This window comes from Eriocheir sinensis, chromosome 43, assembly GCF_024679095.1.
Source record: "Eriocheir sinensis breed Jianghai 21 chromosome 43, ASM2467909v1, whole genome shotgun sequence".
In the NCBI taxonomy this organism is placed as follows: domain Eukaryota; kingdom Metazoa; phylum Arthropoda; class Malacostraca; order Decapoda; family Varunidae; genus Eriocheir; species Eriocheir sinensis.
In genome coordinates this window covers 3,607,419-3,626,924 of record NC_066551.1, presented here as the reverse complement: position 1 = coordinate 3,626,924, position 19,506 = coordinate 3,607,419, and the positions used below count along the sequence as shown (strand labels likewise).

The 19,506-nt window shown below is 42.5% G+C and overlaps 1 protein-coding gene and 1 long non-coding RNA gene across 2 annotated transcripts in view; one reads left to right on the top strand and one right to left on the bottom strand.

Moving 5' to 3' along the window:
• Positions 1–19,506, top strand: part of LOC127010337 (uncharacterized) — a 63,011-nt gene that overhangs the window by 39,914 nt on the left and 3,591 nt on the right. Inside the window, exon 2 of the long non-coding RNA XR_007763107.1 lies at positions 18,337–18,451. This is a non-coding gene — a long non-coding RNA (uncharacterized LOC127010337). The remainder of the gene's footprint in view (positions 1–18,336; positions 18,452–19,506) is intronic.
• LOC127010334 (glucose dehydrogenase [FAD, quinone]-like) overlaps positions 7,545–19,506 on the bottom strand; it is an 18,887-nt gene continuing 6,925 nt past the window's right edge. The window contains exons 5-12 of the mRNA XM_050884265.1: positions 18,977–19,033; positions 18,322–18,435; positions 16,813–16,960; positions 15,739–15,896; positions 13,826–14,003; positions 13,427–13,500; positions 12,506–12,657; positions 7,545–8,969 (exon numbers count right to left, since the gene is read on the bottom strand). Of these exons, the coding sequence (XP_050740222.1) occupies positions 8,813–8,969; positions 12,506–12,657; positions 13,427–13,500; positions 13,826–14,003; positions 15,739–15,896; positions 16,813–16,960; positions 18,322–18,435; positions 18,977–19,033 (1,038 nt within the window). The 3' untranslated portion in view covers positions 7,545–8,812. The remainder of the gene's footprint in view (positions 8,970–12,505; positions 12,658–13,426; positions 13,501–13,825; positions 14,004–15,738; positions 15,897–16,812; positions 16,961–18,321; positions 18,436–18,976; positions 19,034–19,506) is intronic.

The following is a 19,506-nucleotide window of genomic DNA, read 5'->3' as shown; positions in this document are numbered from 1 at the left end:
ACAAAAAAAGGAATCAATAATATAAAAAGCCCGCTACTCGCTGCTCCTAAAAAGAATCCAAAGAGGTGGCCGAAAGAGGGGTCGATTACTATTTTTTACAGCAAGGAGACAGCTCAAGGGCACAAAAAAAGGAATCAGTGATGGAAAAAAAGCCCGCTACTCGCTGCTCCTAAAAATAATCCAAAGAGGTGGCCAAAAGACGGGTCCATTACGGGAGAAGAGGTGTCCTGATACCCTCCTCTTGACTTCCTGTTCATGATTGCTGTTGTGGATGGGGCCCCAAGACACGGGATGCATGATTGATACGCCGAGGAGCAGCACGCTTTTATGCAACATCAGAAGGTTGAAAATTAACTGCCTAAAACTCAGCTCCGGGAGAAATGGTTTACCGTGATCTTAAATGTAAAACTTCGACGGGGAAACAAATGCTATTAAATAAAAGAGACTTGTCTGAAACAGTGGTATCGTTGACAAAGAGAGAAACTAAACTTTTAAGGACTTGAGCATTTAAGTTTTTCCTTCTGAATCGATGAAGTTTAAATAATGCTGAAATATCCCTTGAGTTGTGTAGGTAATGAAGCCAGCCACGAGAAATACAATAATAGGACATTGAGTTTGAGGAATATGATAACCGATGAAAAATATTGTATAAAGAAGATTGGGAGATTGATTTGAGACTTGTTGTTTAAAAGTTGATGAGCACAGTGGCCGTTACACACACACACACACACACACACACACACACACACACATAGTCTCTCTCTCTCTCTCTCTCTCTCTCTCTCTCTCTCTCTCTCTCTCTGGGGAAAAAAAAGCTGACGGAAAAGTATAAAAAAAGGAAGAGGAAATAAAAAAACAAGAAAAAAGGACAATTGGAAGAGAGAAAATTAAGATGTTAGTAAATGAAAATTGTACTTCGATGGCCAAAGGATAGTTTTCATTTTTTTTTTCATTCATTTATTTATTTATCTATTTACTTTTTATCTATATGTTGTGGGTCACGTTTCCCGCTTCTTCCTACTATCATCGGTCTTTCTCCTTCCAATCCTCCTTCCTTCCTTTCTTTCTTCCGTTCATTATTTCCTTTTCTTCCTTTCTTTTCTCTCTTCCTTTCTTCCTTCCTTTCTTCCGTTTCCCGCTTCTTCCCATTATCATCACTCTCTCCTTCCAATCCTCCTTCCTTCCTTTCTTTCTTCCGTTCATTATTTCCTTTTCTTCCTTTCTTTTCTCTCTTCCTTTCTTCCGTTTCCCGCTTCTTCCCACTATCATCACTCTCTCCTTCCAATCCTCCTTCCTTCCTCTCTCCTCAATACAATCCTATCACACATTCGTCAGATCCAACCCTCTTTCCAAGCCTCCTGATCCTCATATTCCTTTTCTTAGCCCTTCAACACTTATATTACCGTCCTGTCATCTATTCTATTTCCTTCCTTTTTGCGTCTCCACTTCTCCTTTATCACATTCAGCTTCTTATCCTTTCATCCCTCTCGTCTCATCTTCCTTTCATCATGTTTTCTTTCTTTCCTTCTTTCACATCTCTTCTTCTCGTTTATCTTTCCTTTTCACTTCTTTCCTGCTGGCCTTATGATAACTACTCTCTCTCTCTCTCTCTCTCTCTCTCTCTCTCTCTCTCTCTCTCTCTCTCTCTCTCTCTCTCTCTCTCTCTCTCTCTCTCACACAGGATAGATGGGGTGGGGGAGGTAAGAGAAGTGATGGAAGGAAGGATGGAAAGGAAAGGAAGGGAAGGAAGGAAGGAATGAAATGGAAGGGAAAGGAAGGCAAGGAAGAAAGGAAGAAGGAAGAAAGGAAGGAAGGGAAGGGAAGGACAGGGTAGTAACACTTTGAACTCTACGTGAAATAATAATAATAATAATAATAATAATAATAATAATAATAATAATAATAATAATCACTCTGAAATGGCGCGCTGGTTCTGAAAGTCAATTAACAGGAATGAAAAAAATATTGTGCATTAAACGAGCGAAGCCGAAATATAATAATAATACATTGCCGCGGGAACTGTGTGCGTGTGTGTGTGTGTGTGTGTGTGTGTGTGTGTGTGTGTGGCTCACTTATCACCCCCCCCCCTCTCTCTCTCTCTCTCTCTCTCTCTCTCTCTCTAGCGGTAGACCAAAGTGAAGTTTCAATTCTGAGGTTAAAATGATAGGAAGAAATTTAATGTACGAATATATAGAAATAAATAAAGGAAAATAAAAAAAGGTAGATATATATTAGATGAATATCGATGAAAAGAAGATTAAAACCACAGGGAAGAGGAAATCAATATGAATAGAGATTGATGGAAGGCAGAGAGATAGGAAGTTATGATGGAAATTGATGGAAGGCAGAGAGATAGGAAGTTATGATAGAAATTGATGGAAGGCAGAGAGATAGGAAGTTATGATAGAAATTGATGGAAGGCAGAGAGATAGGAAGTTATGATAGAAATTGATGGAAGGCAGAGAGATAGGAAGTTATGATAGAAATTGATGGAAGGCAGAGAGATAGGAAGTTATGATAGAAATTGATGGAAGGCAGAGAGATAGGAAGTTATGATAGAAAGATGTATAGGCGCTGGATAAATGAACATAGATGGAGAAAAGGGGAAAAACAGGCAAAAATAAGTGAATCTGTAAAAAAATAATGGAAGACAGATAGAGAGATGTTAGAGTATTGATGAAAAAAATAAAACAGGCAAATTATATGAATCTTTATATATTTTGAAGGGAGACACAGAGATAGAAGGATATTAGACGAGGAGAGATCGGATAGAAGGTAAAATTTGAACCCGAAATAAACGAATCTGTGGAAAAAATAATCAATCAAAGGAAGTTAGACAAATGAAGATGGAAACAGGGAAAGACAGGGAAGAATAAGTGAATCTGTAAATAAAATAATGGAAGAGAGAGATAGAAAGATGTTAGAGTGTAGATAGAAAAAAAATATAATAAAACAGGCAAATTATATGAATCTTTATAGTTTTTGAAGGGAGACAAATAGAAGAAAATTACATAAGGAGATATTGGTAGAAGTTTAAAAATATCCCGAAATAAACAAATCAGTTGAAATAAAATAATCAAAGGAAGTTAGACAAATCGAGATGGAAAAAAAATAAAGTATTGTGTTTGTAGTTGATGGAATAAGAACAAAAGAACAAAATCTAAAGGAAGAAAGAGAGATGGAAGAAAAAGTTGATAAATTGTGATAAAAGATAAAGCATTTTGGTAAATATATGCGTTCGTGATTGTCCGTATAAATATTCAATCCCATTCCTTTCCTCTCTCACTCTTCCTCCTCCTCCTCCTCCTCCCTCCATTGTCTCACTTTATCTCCCTCCCACACTCACAGATTCCAAATGAAGAGAAAAAAAAGTATGGCTGTATCAGGAAATGCAATCAGTATGTTCCTTTTTTTTATGGATGCTAAGTTTGAAGAATGACGGAGAGGGAGGAGAGGGAAGAATGGGAAGGGGAGGATGGGAAAGGAAAGGGAAGAGATGGGAGAGAATGTGGATGAATGAGGAAGGGATGTAGAGGGGTAAGAATGAATAAGAGATGGAAGAAGAATGAGAAGAGATGAGGGAGAGATGAGGAGGAAAGAGAAGGGGGGATGGGAGAGGATATGAAGGGATGGTGATGGGATGGAAAAGAAGATAGATGAATGGGAGTATGATGTAGAGAGATTAGTAAGAATGGAAAAAGATGGAAATGGATGGATGGAAAGAGAAGGATGGGAAGGGGAGGATGAGAAACGATGTGGAGGATTGAAAGGGATGGAGATGGGATGGGAAAGAATGTGGATGGATGGAAATAGGATGTAGAGAGATTAGCAAGAGTGGAAAGGGATGGAAGAGAATGGAAAAGGAAGAGGTAGAGTTCAGATCCATTCAATCATCCACTCATCCATTCCACTCACATTCCAACTCACTCTCATCCACCTGCTCATCTGGTATAGTTGTTTTCTTGTTTTTTAAGTGTATGTGGTAATATTTTTTCCCCGTCTCATCCATCAACTCATCCACTCCATCCACCCTCGAACTCACTCACTCACTCACCCGTCGATCTCCCTCTTATCATCCATTTACATAAGTCTGTCTCTCTGTAATCCTTTATTTTTCTCACCATGCATCACATACACAATCATCCATTCATCCACTTAACTCATCTATTTATCTATATCTACTATGTCTATATCTAATCTATCTACTATCTACTGTGTCTACTCTATCAACCGTCTGTCTGCGTCCGCTAACTCGATATTCCTCACCCTCACTAAACTCCAAATTGAAACGCCAGGGAACGCTTTGCTATATATTTTTTTTCTTTCAGCTTTTTCTCTTTAAGCCGCTCGCCGTAAGTGGAGCGCGGAGGAGTGGAGCGCCGCCAGGTCCTCTGCTACACCTGACTAATTACCGAGTCACGTTTTTATTTACCTGGATTTGTTGGTGGGGTTTTTTGTTTTACTATTATGCTTGCTGCGTCTAGTCTACCTGATGACCCGGAAGTGTGTGTGTGTGTGTGTGTGTGTGTGTGTGTGTGTGTGTGTGTGTGTGTGTTACTGTGAAGAGTTGTTGTGATTGTGATGTTGGTGGTTTGGTTATGTTGTACAGATGAAAGGAAGACGAGGATATGTGACTAAAGAGGGAGATAGATAGATATATGGATAGATAGATAGATAGACATAGATAGATAGATAGATAAATTATGAGGAGCTTGGTTGTTTTAATTATTATAACAAAAATAATGATAATGATCTGAATTATTGTTGTTGTTGTTGTTGTTGTAATCAGTATCGTTATTAATAGGACCCATAAAACTGACACACACACACACACACACACACACACACACACACACACACACACACATACATGCAGCTCCATTTCCTGTTGCCTGATTAACTTTTCCTGCAGCACGAGTAATTATCATTATAGCCATTATCATTATTATTATTATTATTATTATTATTATTATTATTATTATTATTATTATTATTATTATTACCACTACTACTACTACTACTACTACTACTACTACTAGCAAGAGACAAATCCAACGTAAAACTAAACAATGGCGAGTCGTTTTTTAAATCAACAAACATTCCCAGACATGATTGGACAATTCCACCCCTTGCCCTCCCCTCCCCTCCCCTCCCCGCTCCTCTCCCCTTCTTTCCCCTCACCTCCCCATTTCTCCCCTGTCTCCCCCTCCCCCGGTCTCCTCTCCTTCCCACTTCTCTCCCTAATCCTCTCCTTTTTCACACCTCTATCACGCCGCCGTCTCGTTCCACCCCGGATCCAATCTCTCGTTTCTACTTCTCCAATTTGTTTTTTTCTTTCCCTTCTTCCTGTTGTTTCTGTCCCATATCTTTTGCGTTCCTTTTCTATTATAAAGGAATAATAAGCCATTAATTCACACACACACACACACACACACACACACACACACACACACACACTGTTACAAAAGAAGGATATTGATAGTCCCGCTCGTATGTATCAACGGTTGCATCTCAAAACATAGGAGGAGTCTACCCTGAAATAATACATTTTCTAACACCACACCGTATTTTAAGGTAAACTTATATAATTAATTTACCTACTGTGTTTACCTTGTTTCTGGTCCTAATGTTCCTATTGGTAAGATTAATATGGTCTGGCATGGAATTTGAGGCTGCCCGGCTACCAGCAATGTCTATTAAAAGGGTGGAAATAGTAATAGTAATAGGAACAGTATTGCGTAGAGTAGTATAGTAGTTTAGTATGGTAATAGGAGAGAGAGAGAGAGAGAGAGAGAGGGGGGGGGGGGGAATTAGCAGTATAACACATCAGGAACTCACATCTTCCACTCCACAGTTTCCTTCCTCCTTTACACTTCGCCTTCCTCATCCTCCTCTCCACCCAGCCACCTTATTTTTTATTTATTTATTTATTTTTTAATCAAGGGTTTAGTAAGAAGAGGAAGTGGGTTAGCTCTCCCTCTCCTCCCAACTCTCCTCCATCCCCTTCACTCTTCGCATGCTCTCCAACATGGGTACTACTACTACTACTACTACTACTACTACTACTACTGCCTGCCTTTACAGAAACATTTGGCGGTAGCGGGAACACATGCACTTCGACACATTGTTTTTTTTTTGTTTGAACTTTATTATTGTTTGTTTGTTTTTGTAATCTCACGTAATGGTTAGTTGGGTTCGATGTAAAGTTACCGCTAGGAATGTCTCTTGAATGACAGGTGGCGTGGGGAGGACACACACACACACACACACACACACACACACACACACACTATTTATATACATGAACAGATATAGATGGATGGATAGGGAAATGGAAAGATAGATAGATAGACAGACAGAGAATAAGATAGAAAGATAATTAAATGGACAGAAATATAGACAGTCACAGATAGACATAGACCAAGCAGGCAGACAGATAAACAGACCAAACAGACAGACAGACAGGATGGTAGATAGAGATAGATAGAGTGACTGATTGATAAACTGATGAATAAACAGACATACTAATATTAATCAAGAAAAAGTGTAACGGTCCCTTTTTTTTTCTTGTATGATGAAAAAAAAAATGTCACGGTCTGTTCCTCCAAAAATTACCTTCCAAACTTTTCAGTCACGGAAAGTCACGACACAAGTTTCTCTTTTTTTTTTCTTTCTAATTGGTGAAACTTAGACCACCATATTAGTTTCATATATGACAGCTTATTTTATTATTATTATTATTATTATTATTATTATTATTATTATTATTATTATTATCACACTTATGTAGCTTTTTTTTCTTTGTTTTGTTTTATTATTATATTGTAGCCTTTTTTTGTTTATAATTTTCTATCATTTTTTTCTCATACTTTTCTGTTGTTTTTCTTTATAATTATTTTCTGTAGCATTTTTTTTTCTTATACTTTTCTGTCGATTGTTTTTCTGTATAATTTTCTGTGGCTTCTTTTACTTATAATTTCCTGTACCATTTTTTTTCCTTCATACTTTTCTGCAATTATTTTTAGCATTTCTTCTCTATACTTTTCTGTAATGTTTTTTTTTTCTTTATCATTTTCTGGGGCTTATTTTTTCTTTATACTTTCATTTAACATAATTATTATATACTTTTCTTATGCATTTTTTTCTTTACATATTCTTCCTTGTAGTAATTTTCCGTTCACAACAACAACAACAACAAACACTACCAGAGAACACAAAGAAAAGAAAATACCGAGTCACTTAAATATACAGGAGAAAAATAAGATGAAAAGAAAGAAAAGAAAAAAAGGGAAAGGTTTGTAATTTGTATAGTCAGCCAGTGATCACGTGACCGAGAGAGAGAGAGGTGAAGGCTGTGGTGTTGAGGGAAAGTCTTGATCAAATAATTATGTAAGTCCCTACGGCCGAGAGAGAGAGAGAGAGAGAGAGAGAGAGAGAGAGAGAGAGAGAGAGAGAGAGAGAGAGAGAGAGAGAGAGAGAGGATGACAAACAGACGAACATAGCACATAAACTCTAACAAGGATCGAGGTCAATAACGAGCCCCGTAAAAATTAAAACGTCATATATTTGCAACAAGAAACACAAACAACACAACACGACAATCACAGACACAAAGCAGAAAAAGAAACATAGACGTAACAAATAAACATATATTCAATAAAACAAGTCAACTATTCACAAGTGTCAAGTCGAGGCTTAATCAGAGTTCAAAACGAAGTCGAGAACCCACGTCTGTTGAGCATTAAGTCAAGGTCACGGGCTATTAGTGACCTTGAAAATCATTACCCGAATTGCGCTGAGTCAGTATTAAGGTTCCTTTTAAATAACATCCTGAGTAATTAATGTAGAACGGGGAGTTTAGTTATAGCAGCAGTAGTAGTAGTAGTAGTAGTAGTAGTAGAAGTAGTAGATGCGGATTAACCACACGATCATCAAACTATTTTCTCTTTCTATACCTACATATGGCGTCACTCCTCTCTCTGTCTATATGGCTAATTACATATGTTGAGGCACACGAGCACTGGCTAACCACACTAACCACCCATACACATGTTACCCATACTCATGCAGGGGGGGGGGGTAGAGGGAGAGCGTTCTGATCAGCTGGGGGCGAGGATCAGAGGGGAGGGGGTAAGGTGAGGATAATTAGGTCACCTGGGGGAGTTACGAGACTGAAGAGGTGGTTAGATTAGCCTGGGGTGTTGTAGTCGGTTGGGGAGGGTAGCAATGGGACAAGGGAAAGGTGGTTATGTTTGTTGGGGAGGTTAAGTTAGCAGGGGGAAGGAGGGGTCAGCTGGCGGGGTCGTTTGGGAAGGTTTTAATATTAGCTGGGGAGATTGTAGGGTAGGGGGTGGTTTGGTTAGCTGGGGAGGTTGTAGGACTGGGGAGCGGGATAGTCAGATCAGCTGGGGAGTTTAAGGGACATGGGAAGTTTAGGTTTGGTTAGCTGGGGAGGTTCTGGGACTGGGGGAGGGGATAGTTAGATCGACTGGGGAGTTTAAGGGACATGGGAAGGGGATTTGGTTAGCTGGGGAGGTTGTGGGACTGGGGAGGGGATAGTTAGATCAACTGGGGAGTTAATGGGACATGGGAAGGGGGTTTGGTTAACTGGGGAGAGGGATACTTAGATCAGCTGGGGAGTTTAAGGGACATGGGAAGGGGGTTTGGTTTGCTGGGGAGATTAGGGGAGAATGGGGAGGCTGTTTAGATAGCTTCGTGGGCGTGGTGGGCGGCTGGGGAGGTAGTTTAGTGCAATATCAATATAAGGATCACTATATAGACATCGTTTTAGTGGGCTGAGTCGGTTGTTTGGTTAGCTGGGTGGGCGTGGCGGGCGGCCTCTCCAATCTTCCGTGATGAGGTCCGCCGCCCGCTCACCTATCATCATCACCGCGGCCATGATGTTAGCGGACGGGATGGCGGGGATGGCAGAGGCGTCCACCACCCTCAGGCCCGACACCCCGCGCACTCTGGAACGAGGAAAGGAAGTGTCGTAGGTTTTTACACATAGGTATGATAAGACACACTCGCTTCTCACATCAGCCATTCCTAAAGGTCAAAGAGGGGGTCAGTCGGGTTCCAATGGGTGTTTTATCAGGTTCATGGTACAGAAGAAGACTCACACTACCACCAGGGTCATAAAACTACCCCTGGAAATGCCCACAACTCCTACGAAAGCCTTGTCAAATATGTGTTCTTGGGCGGCGATATCTTGTAATACACAGAACCTCTTGTAATACAGAGAACCTAGAAGAGCTAAAGAAGTGGAGGCGGGTCCTTATATCCGTATCAGGGCACCTCTCCTTCCGAAACTGACCTATCCTTCGGCTACTCCTCTTGACTCTCTTGTAGGAGCAGTGAGTAGCGGGCTTTTTTTTCATTATTGTTTCCTTCTTTTTTTTTGCCCTTGAAGTTTGGGTCATTTTCTTAAACATTTCGGAGCCCAACCACATATCTAACAAGACTTTCGTAGGAGTTTTAGGCATTTCCAGGGGTAGTTTATGGCCCTGGTGCTAGTTTGACCCTTCCTCTGTACCATGAACCTAGAAAAACTCATGAAAACCCGATCAATCTTTCGTAGGGCTTTTGGGCATTTCCAGGGGTAGTTTATGGCCCTGGTGGTAGTTTGACCCTTCCTCTGTACCATGAACCTAGAAAAAGACTCATGAAAACCCGATCAATCTTTCGTATGAGTTTTGGGCATTTCCAGGGGTAGTTTATGACCCTGGTGGTAGTTTGACCCTTCCTCTGTACCATGAACCTAGAAAAAGACTCATAAAAACCCGATCAATCTTTCGTAGGAGTTTTGGGCATTCCCAGGGTATAGTTTATGACCCTGGTGGTAGTTTGACCCTTCCTCTGTACCATGAACCTAGAAAAAGACTCATGAAAACCCGATCAATCTTTCGTAGGGCTTTTGGGCATTTCCAGGGGTAGTTTATGGCCCTGGTGGTAGTTTGACCCTTCCTCTGTACCATGAACCTAAAAAAAACTCATGAAAACCCGATCAATCTTTCGTAGGAGTTTTGGGCATTTCCAGGGGTAGTTTATGGCCCTGGTGGTAGTTTGACCCTTCCTCTGTACCATGAACCTTAGAAAATACTCCTGAAAACTCAATCAATCTTTCGTATGAGTTTTGGGCATTTCCAGGGGTAGTTTATGGCCCTGGTGGTAGTTTGACCCTTCCTCTGTACCATGAACCTAAAAAAACACTCATTAGAACCCGACTGATCTCCTTTTAGGCCTTCGGAAATAGGTGATGTGGGAGGCGGAAACGTCTGAGAGAGAGCACGAACCTATCCCACCATTCACCTAACGGACCTACTAGTAATCTCATCTTTCGGCCGGTAACCATTTCCCATCCCTCCTTTTTTTCCCTGCCCCTGTTTACCCCCTCCCCAATGTTCCCTATCCCCATACATCCCTATCCCTGCTACCCCCTTCCCTCCCCATCCTTGCTCATCCCATCCCCATCGTACCCCATTTCTGCTACTCCCCACACCTGCCCATTCCCTCCCATTTGTCCCCATGCACTCAGGTAACGGAGTATCGGTAGAGGTTGTCACTCCCTCACTCTCTCCATCCCTCGCTGCCTCTCATTAGTGCATGCAATTCATACTGTAATAACTATAATTATTGTCTCATTATCGTCCTCCTCGCCTCCTTCCTCTCCCTCCTTCACACGCAGACATATCAATTACCGTCCTTATCGCAGGCATTACACCAATTTATCATATAGTTGTGTCTGTTACGTACTGCAATGTTACTCCTGTTTTTTTTTCCCATTTTCTTTTACCTCTGAACCTGCTATGCTTCTACTACTACTACTACTACTACTACTGCTACTGCTACTGTTACTACTACTACCATAATCACTTTTTTTTCTGCACTGTTAAAGATGAAATGAGATAGATGATGATGGTGGGGGTGGTGATGGAGGAGGAGGAGAAAGTAAAAGACGCTCAATGCACCCTGACCTGCATCACACCTGAACGCCCGGTGAATGTTTGTTTTTTTCCCGCCTTGACCAACGCAAACACAATAAAAAGAAGGGTAAGGGGTTGGGGGGAAGAGTTGAGGGGCCAGCCGTGTCCAAAGATCCATTACTAATCAGATCCAAGCTCTTTCCTGGCTGGCGATCGCGAGTCCAGCATGCGATCAGACCCTTGGTGGCGAAGTCCATTCACACACGCACACATTGCAACATAACCATCTGTGCCTGCAGGAAATTCTCTAAACTGCGTCTTTCAGTGGAGTATTTTTGAGTAGGAGGAATATGCCCAGAATCGTCCAAGGTGGAGTTCTTACAGAAAGTTTGAGCGAAGAGTTCAACCTTAGAGACAGATGAGACGGCAGTGCTGCCGTCAGGGTTAAGGAGAGGAGGGAAAGAGGAAGAAGTGAAATTGGAGGAGATATTTTTGGCTAGATCCCAGAAGTCACGGGAAAAATTAGAAGAAGCAAGGTGTTGACATTTTCTATTGATAAAAGAAGTTTTTGGTAAGTCGGAGAATAGATTTGGCACGATTCCGGGCTGAAATGTAAAGGCCATAGTTAGCGGGAGTTCGAAGGCTCTTGAACCTTTTGTGAGCTGCCTCACTATCTTTAATAGCACGAGAACAAGGATGATTAAACCAAGGCTTTTTAGCATGAGGAGTAGAGAAAGAACGTGGAATGTATGCCTCCATTCCAGAGACAATCATCTCTGAGATGCGCTGGGCACACACAGAGGGGTCTCTCTCCTGGAAGCAGTAATCATTCCACGGGAAATCGGAAAAGTACATCCTCAGGTCGTCCCACCGAGCTGAAGCAAAATGCCAGAAGCATCGCCTCTTCGGTGGGTCCAGAGGATGTACAGGAGCGATAGGACAGGAAACAGAAATAAGGTTAAGATCGGAGGAGCCCAACGGAGAGAACAGTTTGACATAGTAAGCAGAAGGATTAGAGGCAAGGAAGAGGTCTAGAATGTTGGACCTTGTTAGAAGACAATAAAAAAAAAGGATGTTAGGAAGAAGTAAAAATTGAAAGTGCTTGATAATGTGACTGGCACCGTTTTTTTCTCTCTTTTCTTTTTTATGAGGCCGGTAACTGGTTCCTGTGGTGGTTGTGGTGGTGGTGGTAGTGGAGGAACAGGGTCGGGGTACAAAACACATCTGGCATCTATCGAGTTCACATCAGACGAACTCGTATAGATTTAGTTTTTTACGCAATTTAGAGTTCGGTTCGGTTCTGTTCGGTCACGTGGTGCTGGTGTGAGTTCGGTGGCCGGCAGAGTGTAGCATTTGTATGAACTTTAACCTGTGCCTAACTCCTCCTCCTCCTCCTCCAATATTTGCTCTTCCATTCCCCGTTTAACACAATCCTCTCTTCCTCCAGTGTTTATCTCCTTCTCCCCCGTCTTCTCTCCATCTTCCATGTTTATTCTTCGCTCCGGCCTATCTTCCTTCTTTTTTTCCTCCTCCTCTACTACTACTACTACTACTACTACTACTGCCACTCCTTCACGTACTTCAGGTTCTCGTCCAGCACGCTCGTCGGGTCCTCGGGCGGTCCCATCTTGGCGGTACCGCACGGGTGAATGTAGGAGGTGCCCATGTGTCGCACGTAACACGCCCAGTAGCCGTCGCTCCCGAAGGCATAGTGCTCACAACCCGGCAGGAGCTGTGGGAGGAGAAGAGAAAGGATAAGCAGGTCACCCTTCCTCCGAGCCCTTGAGTAGCAACGGGACAGATACACTGAAGAAGAAATGAAAATAGAAAAAACTATCATGTGGCAATCGATGGAAAACAGAAATAAAAAAACATATGAATCGTGTTTTGATGCTTCTCTCCTAAAAAAACTTAAGTCGTAGGAGGGAGAAAGAAGCCTTGGTAACACTCCGCCGAAGGTAACAAGAACTGATTGAGGATAACGGCATAAATAAAGCCTTTTCAATCTCTTTTTTTTTTTTGCGACTAAAGAAACCGTTCATGGGTACCCAAAAAATGGTTTAAAAAAAAGCCCGCTAATCGCTGTTCCCACAAAGACAAAAATAATGACCGGCCAAAAGAGAGGTTAATTTCGGGAGCCCCAACGCGTAGAGAAGGGTATATAAGCAGAAGAACAAAGGAATAAACGTAATATACCCTTTTCCATCCCTCTTTAACGCCACGCCGACTAAAGAAACCGCTCATGGGTACCCAAAAAAAGGGTTTAAAAAAAAAGCCCGCTAATCGCTGTTCCCACAAAGACAAAAATAATGACCGGCCAAAAGAGAGGTTAATTTCGGGAGCCCCAACGCGTAGAGAAGGATATATAAGCACAAGAACAAAGGAATAAACGTAATATACCTTTTCCATCCCTCTTTAACGCCACGCCGAGAGGAACAAGAACAAAATAAGAATGAGGAAACAATTGATGGCTGTATCCTGTCGAGACTCCCCCAACTTACCCTCTTATGCAGCTTGGCGCCGAACCTGCCTCCCAGCGCCGAGGTGTTGGCGATGGAGACGCCAAACTTGATTCCTGGGGGAGGAGAAGGAGGAGGAGGATGGATGAGACGAGGAGGAGGAGGAGGAGGTGAATGAGTACGAATGAGAGAGGGAGAAGGAGGAGGAGGAATACAAAATGAGACGAGAAGAAGAAGAGGAAGAGGAGAAAGAGGAGGAGGAAGAGGAAGAGAAAGAGAAAGAGAGAAAGAGAAATTATGAAGATTTTGTATACTAACTACATGATTATCTTTTATTAATGTTGTTTTCAAGGCCTAAAGTGAGTGTATATTATTATCCCACCCATCACAAGATCAAAAGTCAGTGCCTCGGAGATAAGCACTGAGGCCACGCGCACCTACCCTTGACGAGGGTGTCCACGTCGTCGGGGTGGCTCAGGAAGTTGGGGTCGACGATCGGGTAGTCGTCGGGGTTCCTTGATCTGAGTAAGACTTCGCCACGACTTTTGGGCCTCGACAGCTGGCACTCGATCGTGAACCCTTCCGCGCCGAGGATGGGGCCGAAGTAAGCGTTGTACTTCTGTAGAGTGACGAGGAGGACGAGGCGGTGTGAGAGTTGGGGTCATATGCTGGTATTCTCAAAGGCTTCCGCTTCTTACATCAACTCTTCTTTTAACAGCAAAGGAGACAGTTCAAGGACATAAAAAAAGAAAACAATAGTGAAAAAAAAGCCAGCTACTTATCGCTTCTAAAAAGAGTACAGAGGAGTGGCCGAAAGAGAGGTCAATTTCGGGAGGAGAGGTGTTCTGATACCCTCCTCTTAATACATACTGGGAATATATTTAAGTGTTACGTACTGGAAATATATTTAAGTTAAGTTCTGGGAATATATTTAAGTGTTAAGGTTGAAAAGATGATTAATTGTTCTAAAAAAACTATTTGGAATACTACTTCTGGGAGCGGTGAGTAGCGGGCTTTTTTTCTACACTATTTTTGTTACCCTTGAGCCGTCTTCTTTGTTGTAAATAAGAATAATAATAATAACAATAATCTTTTTTTTGGCTTTTGGGAATTGTTAATGTGAACGGCGAAGCGTCTCAGAATCCTAATACCTCCTCCTCCTTCTACTACTACTACCTACTACCTACTATACGAAGAACCTTATCGATTACTGCAAAGACGAGACCAGCATTCAAGGACAGAAAGTAAGGAACATCGGAAGCAATTAAAATGAGATACAGGAATTTACGGTGACATTTGAATACGATTGTTTGTTTGTCAGTCTCCGGAATGAATAATAGAGTGAGAGAAGGACAAAAGGCGGAAGAATGGGCCAGTTGGTGTGTGTGTGTGTGGCGAGGGAAGAATGACTAGATGACTCAGTGTGCGATTCAAACCGTTTTCACCTTGTATTCTCCTCTTTCACCCTCGCGACCCAAGTTAGGTTAGGTTAGGTTAGGTTAGGTTAGGTTAGGTTAGATTAGGTTAGGTTAGGTTAGGTTAGGTTAGGTTAGGTTAGGTTAGGTTAGGTTAGGTTAGGTTAGGTTAGGTTAGGTTAGGTTAGGTTAGGTTAGGTTAGGTTAGGTTAGGTTAGGTTAGGTTAGGTTAGGTTAGGTTAGGTTAGGTTGCTTGGGGCTGTCACAACAAGCATTTCCAAAGGTCACAAATAAGATTAGTCGGGTTCTCACGAGTGCTTTTCACGTTCATGGTGCAGGAGCCTTGTCAAGCAATTACTAGGCTCATAAAACTACCCATGGAAATACTACCACAATCTCTGCCTTGTCACACTATCACTAGGCTCATATAACTACCCATGGAAATACTACCACAATCTCTGCCTTGTCACACTATCACTAGGCTCATAACACTACCCATGGAAATACTACCACAATCTCTGCCTTGTCATATTATCACTAGGCTCATAACACTACTCATGGAAATACCCACAACAACCTCAACCAAAGCCTTGTCGAACTATCATCAGACTCATCAAACTACCCATGGAAATGCCCTCAACAACCTCAACCAAAACCTTATCAAGTGTGGGTGTGAGCCTCTAATTAGGGCAGTATTACTAAACATTTCGTTGCCCAAGTTCACATATTTGACAAGGCTTTCATAGGAGTTTGTAGCATTTCCAGGATTAATTTTATGGCCCTGGTGGTAGTTTGAACCTTTCTCCGTACCATGAATGTGAAGAAACACTCATTAGAACCCGACTGACCCCCTCTTTGACCTTTAGAAATAGCTGATATGAAAAGCGAAAATGTCTTATAATAACGACCTAAAATGTTTAAGTATATGGCCAACGTTACCTCGCTGCTGATGCTAAGGAGGCGCGCGGTGAAGAGGCCGAAGTCGAAGGCGGGCGTCGAGGAGAGGATGTGGCACTGAATGTTCGGCCAACTGGAGTCTCCGGAGCCCACGTTGACCCAGGCCGTTGTCTTGTCCCCCAGCGGCTCCGTGAACGGCCCTAGAGAACACGCCCTTGGTAATACTGATGGTGATGTTGAGGGGTGAAGCTGCGCGTGGCCTCAGTGCTCAGTTAAATTCACCTCTCGTGGTCGACAAAACACATGTGAACCCGCTGAGTAATTTTCATAACCTCACTAAGCAGACCGTTGACCTGACCCCCTTGAATGATAACTTGATCCCCTTAAATGGTAACCTGTATACGTGACCTCTTCGACTAGTTGGCCATGTGACCTTCTTGACTTAACCTCCATTTGACCTACATGACCCACGTGACTTGCCTGACCTACCCTATACTTGACCTACTTAACCTCTTCATGAGCTCCTTGCCTATATGACTTTGTGACCAATTTGACCTAGAATCTACGTGACCTCCTTGAATTGTGACCTCTTCGACTACTTGGCTATGTGGCCTTCTTGACTTAACCTCTATTTGACCTGCATGACCCACGTGACCTGCCTGATCTAACCTATACTTGACCTACTTAACCTAACCTCTACATGACCTCCTTGACTATATGACTGTGTGACCTTCTTGACCTAAAATCTACGTGACCTCCTTGACTACTTAACTATGTGACCTACGTGACCTAACAACTACGTGACCTAACAACTACGTGACCTTGACTATGTGACCTCCTTGACCTAACCTATACGTGACCTCTTTGACCTAACATCTACGTGACCTCCTTGACTATACTTGACTTATTGAGCTACTAAACCTAACTTCTGCGTGACGTTCTTGACCTAACCTCTACGTAACTTTGACTACATGACTCACGTGACCTAACCTAACCTAACCTAACCACTGCGTAACGTCCCGGCGTCAGAGCGTTGCTAGGAGACCGGGGCAGATGCGGCGAGGTACATGACCCACATTCTAAGCCCAAGCCAAGCCCGCTGCCGCCCTTCCTCACCTGTCCGCGAGAAATAGTACTGCAGGGCGGCCGTGAACATGTTAGGCGAGCCCAGGGCGCCTTTAGGGACGGTCCAGGAGAGGCCGTGCACGTTGAAGTGGTCCTGCAGGTTTTGTCCGACGCCAGGCAGGTTCAACAACACCGGGATCTGGAGGAAGCGGTTAGGGGGCTTTTTCTTTTTTACGTTTTTATCTCTTTTTGTGATCCTTGGCCTTTCAATACTATCAACCTACTAACGTGTTTTCTGGACTCTCTCTCCTACCAATACCGGGACCCGAGAGAATCTGGGTTAAGGGACTTTTTTCTTCACCTTTTCTCTCGTTTCTGTTTATGACCCTTGCCTATTTTATACTATCTACCAATTTCCGTGTTTTCTTCCCTGTTCTTCCTCTCTCCTACCAGCACCGGGACCTGAGAGAAGATAAATTAAGGGTTGTTTTCTTTTCCTTTTCCCTCGTTTCTGTTATGACCCTTGCCTCTCCTATATTATCTACCTATTAACGTGTTTTCTTCCCTTTCTTCCTCTCTCCTACCAACACCAGGACCTAAGGGAAGCTGTTTTTTTCTTCTTTAGCTTTTCTTTCTTATAGTTACGAACCTTCCCCACTCGCCTCTCCTTTCCTATGCAATGTACCGTATTTTTGTTTCCCCTTTCTCCTTCTCTCCTTCTAACTCCGAGACCTGAGGGAAGCTGTTTTTTTCTTCTTTAGCTCTTCTTTCTTATAGTTACGAACCTTCCCCACTCGCCTCTTCTTTCCTATGCAATGTACCGTATTTTTGTTTCCCCTTTCTCTCTCCTACGCCAGACACGTCCACCAACACCAGGATCTAAGGTACGCTGGGTTACGGGACTTTTTCTTTACCTTCCGATTTTCTCCTCTTTTTGCTGGTATGGTTCTTGCTCTCTCTTCTCTACCCTCCACTTCTCCTCTCCTATGCTGTGAACCTACCTCCGTGTTTTCTTCCTCCCTTCCTCTCTTCCTGTGTTTCATATATTCAACAAAGCCATGCAGGTCCTTCCACGTATCAAATTACCTTTCTTCCTTTCTTCCTTTCTTCCTTTCTGCCTTCCTTTCTTCATTCCTTTCTTTCTTTCTTCCTGGCTTCCTTGCTTCCTTCTTTCCTTCCTTCCTTCCTTCCTATCTTCCTTCCTTCCTTCCTTCTATTTCTATACCCAACAAAACACGGGATTTCTATGCATTAAACTATAAAAAAAAGAGCTAAATGAAGGAAAGGAAAGGAAGATGGAAGGATGCATGGTATGAAATATAGAGTGAATGAGGGGAGGAATGAGGTGATTGAAGTGGGTTAAGTAAATGACAGCGAAAGGAAAGGAAAGGAAGATGGAAGAATGGCATGCAAGATAGAAAGATATTAGGGAAAGATTGAGGTAGCTGACAGGTGGGTGAAGTGACTGACAGGTAAGGTGACTGACAGGTGAGTGAGATGACTGACAGGTAAGGTGACAAACAGGTAGAGAAGTGAATGACAGGTAGAGAAGTGACTGACCCCGTGTTTTTGTAGGTGAGCTGCCGGGCCGACTCCAGACAGCATGAGCAGTTTCGGGGTGGCCAAGGCGCCCGCGGACAGCACCACCTCCCTCGTCACCCGAACCACCCGCCTCTGCCACACAAAAAAGGTAGTTAGGTTAGGTTAGGTTAGGTTAGGTTAGGTTAAGGAATTAGTTTAGGAAGTTAGTTTGGTAGTTAGGTTAGGTTAAGGAGTTAGTTTGGGAAGTTAGTTTGTTTGGTAGTTAGGTTAAGTTAGGTTAAGGAGTTAGTTTAGGAAGTTAGTTTGGTAGTTAGGTTAGGTTAAGGAGTTAGTTTGGGAGGTTAGTTTGTTTGGTAGTTAGGTTACGTTAGGTTAGGTTAGGTTAAGGAGTTTAAGGAATTCGAGGAGGCTATAATAGGCCAAACAATTATGGAGAATATCGTTTAGTTTGGGGGCTTACGAAGATACCGTATTGGACTGTGGAACTAAACCTATATGGTGTTGGTATGGAGAGAAGATTAAGGAATTCGAGGAGGCTAAATAGGAATTCTCTCTATAGTATCCAGTGCCTATACTCCAAAACCTAACAATTATGGAGAATATCGTTTAGTTTGGGGGCTTACGAAGATACCGTGTTGGACTGTGGAACTAACCCTATATAGCCTTGACCTACCTCTTTCCCGCGCACGAACTCGACGCCCACCGCTCGCTTGTCATGGTCGAACAGGATCTGAAAGAGAGGAGCATCGGTAGAGGTCCTGAACCCCTATGGCGATAAAAATTTCAGCGAGACAAAGAAAGGCACAAAGAGACGAACAGTGGGATATGTTAGTGAATAAAATGAAGAGAATGAAAAAGGGAAAATTGAAAAAAAAAGGAAGATATAGAGAGAAAAGGAGAAAAAAATGAAGTGCATGAGGGTGGAAATGAAACGAAGGACAGTGTATTACGAGTGAATGAAAGATGGAAAAGAAAGAAGTTGAATATATCGAAGACACGAATAGAGATTGAATTAGCAAGGACTCCAGGTAGGAAATCAATCAAGACTATCTGGTGTAAGCAAGCATAGCAGTTAGAGGGAAAACAGAAGCATGACATGATGGAAAATAAACAGCATAGACGTTAGTAGGAAGAAAACGGGATGGGGAGAGTGAGGGAGGAGGAAGGGAGAAAGTGGGAAGCAACTAGCAAGGTTATGTAAAC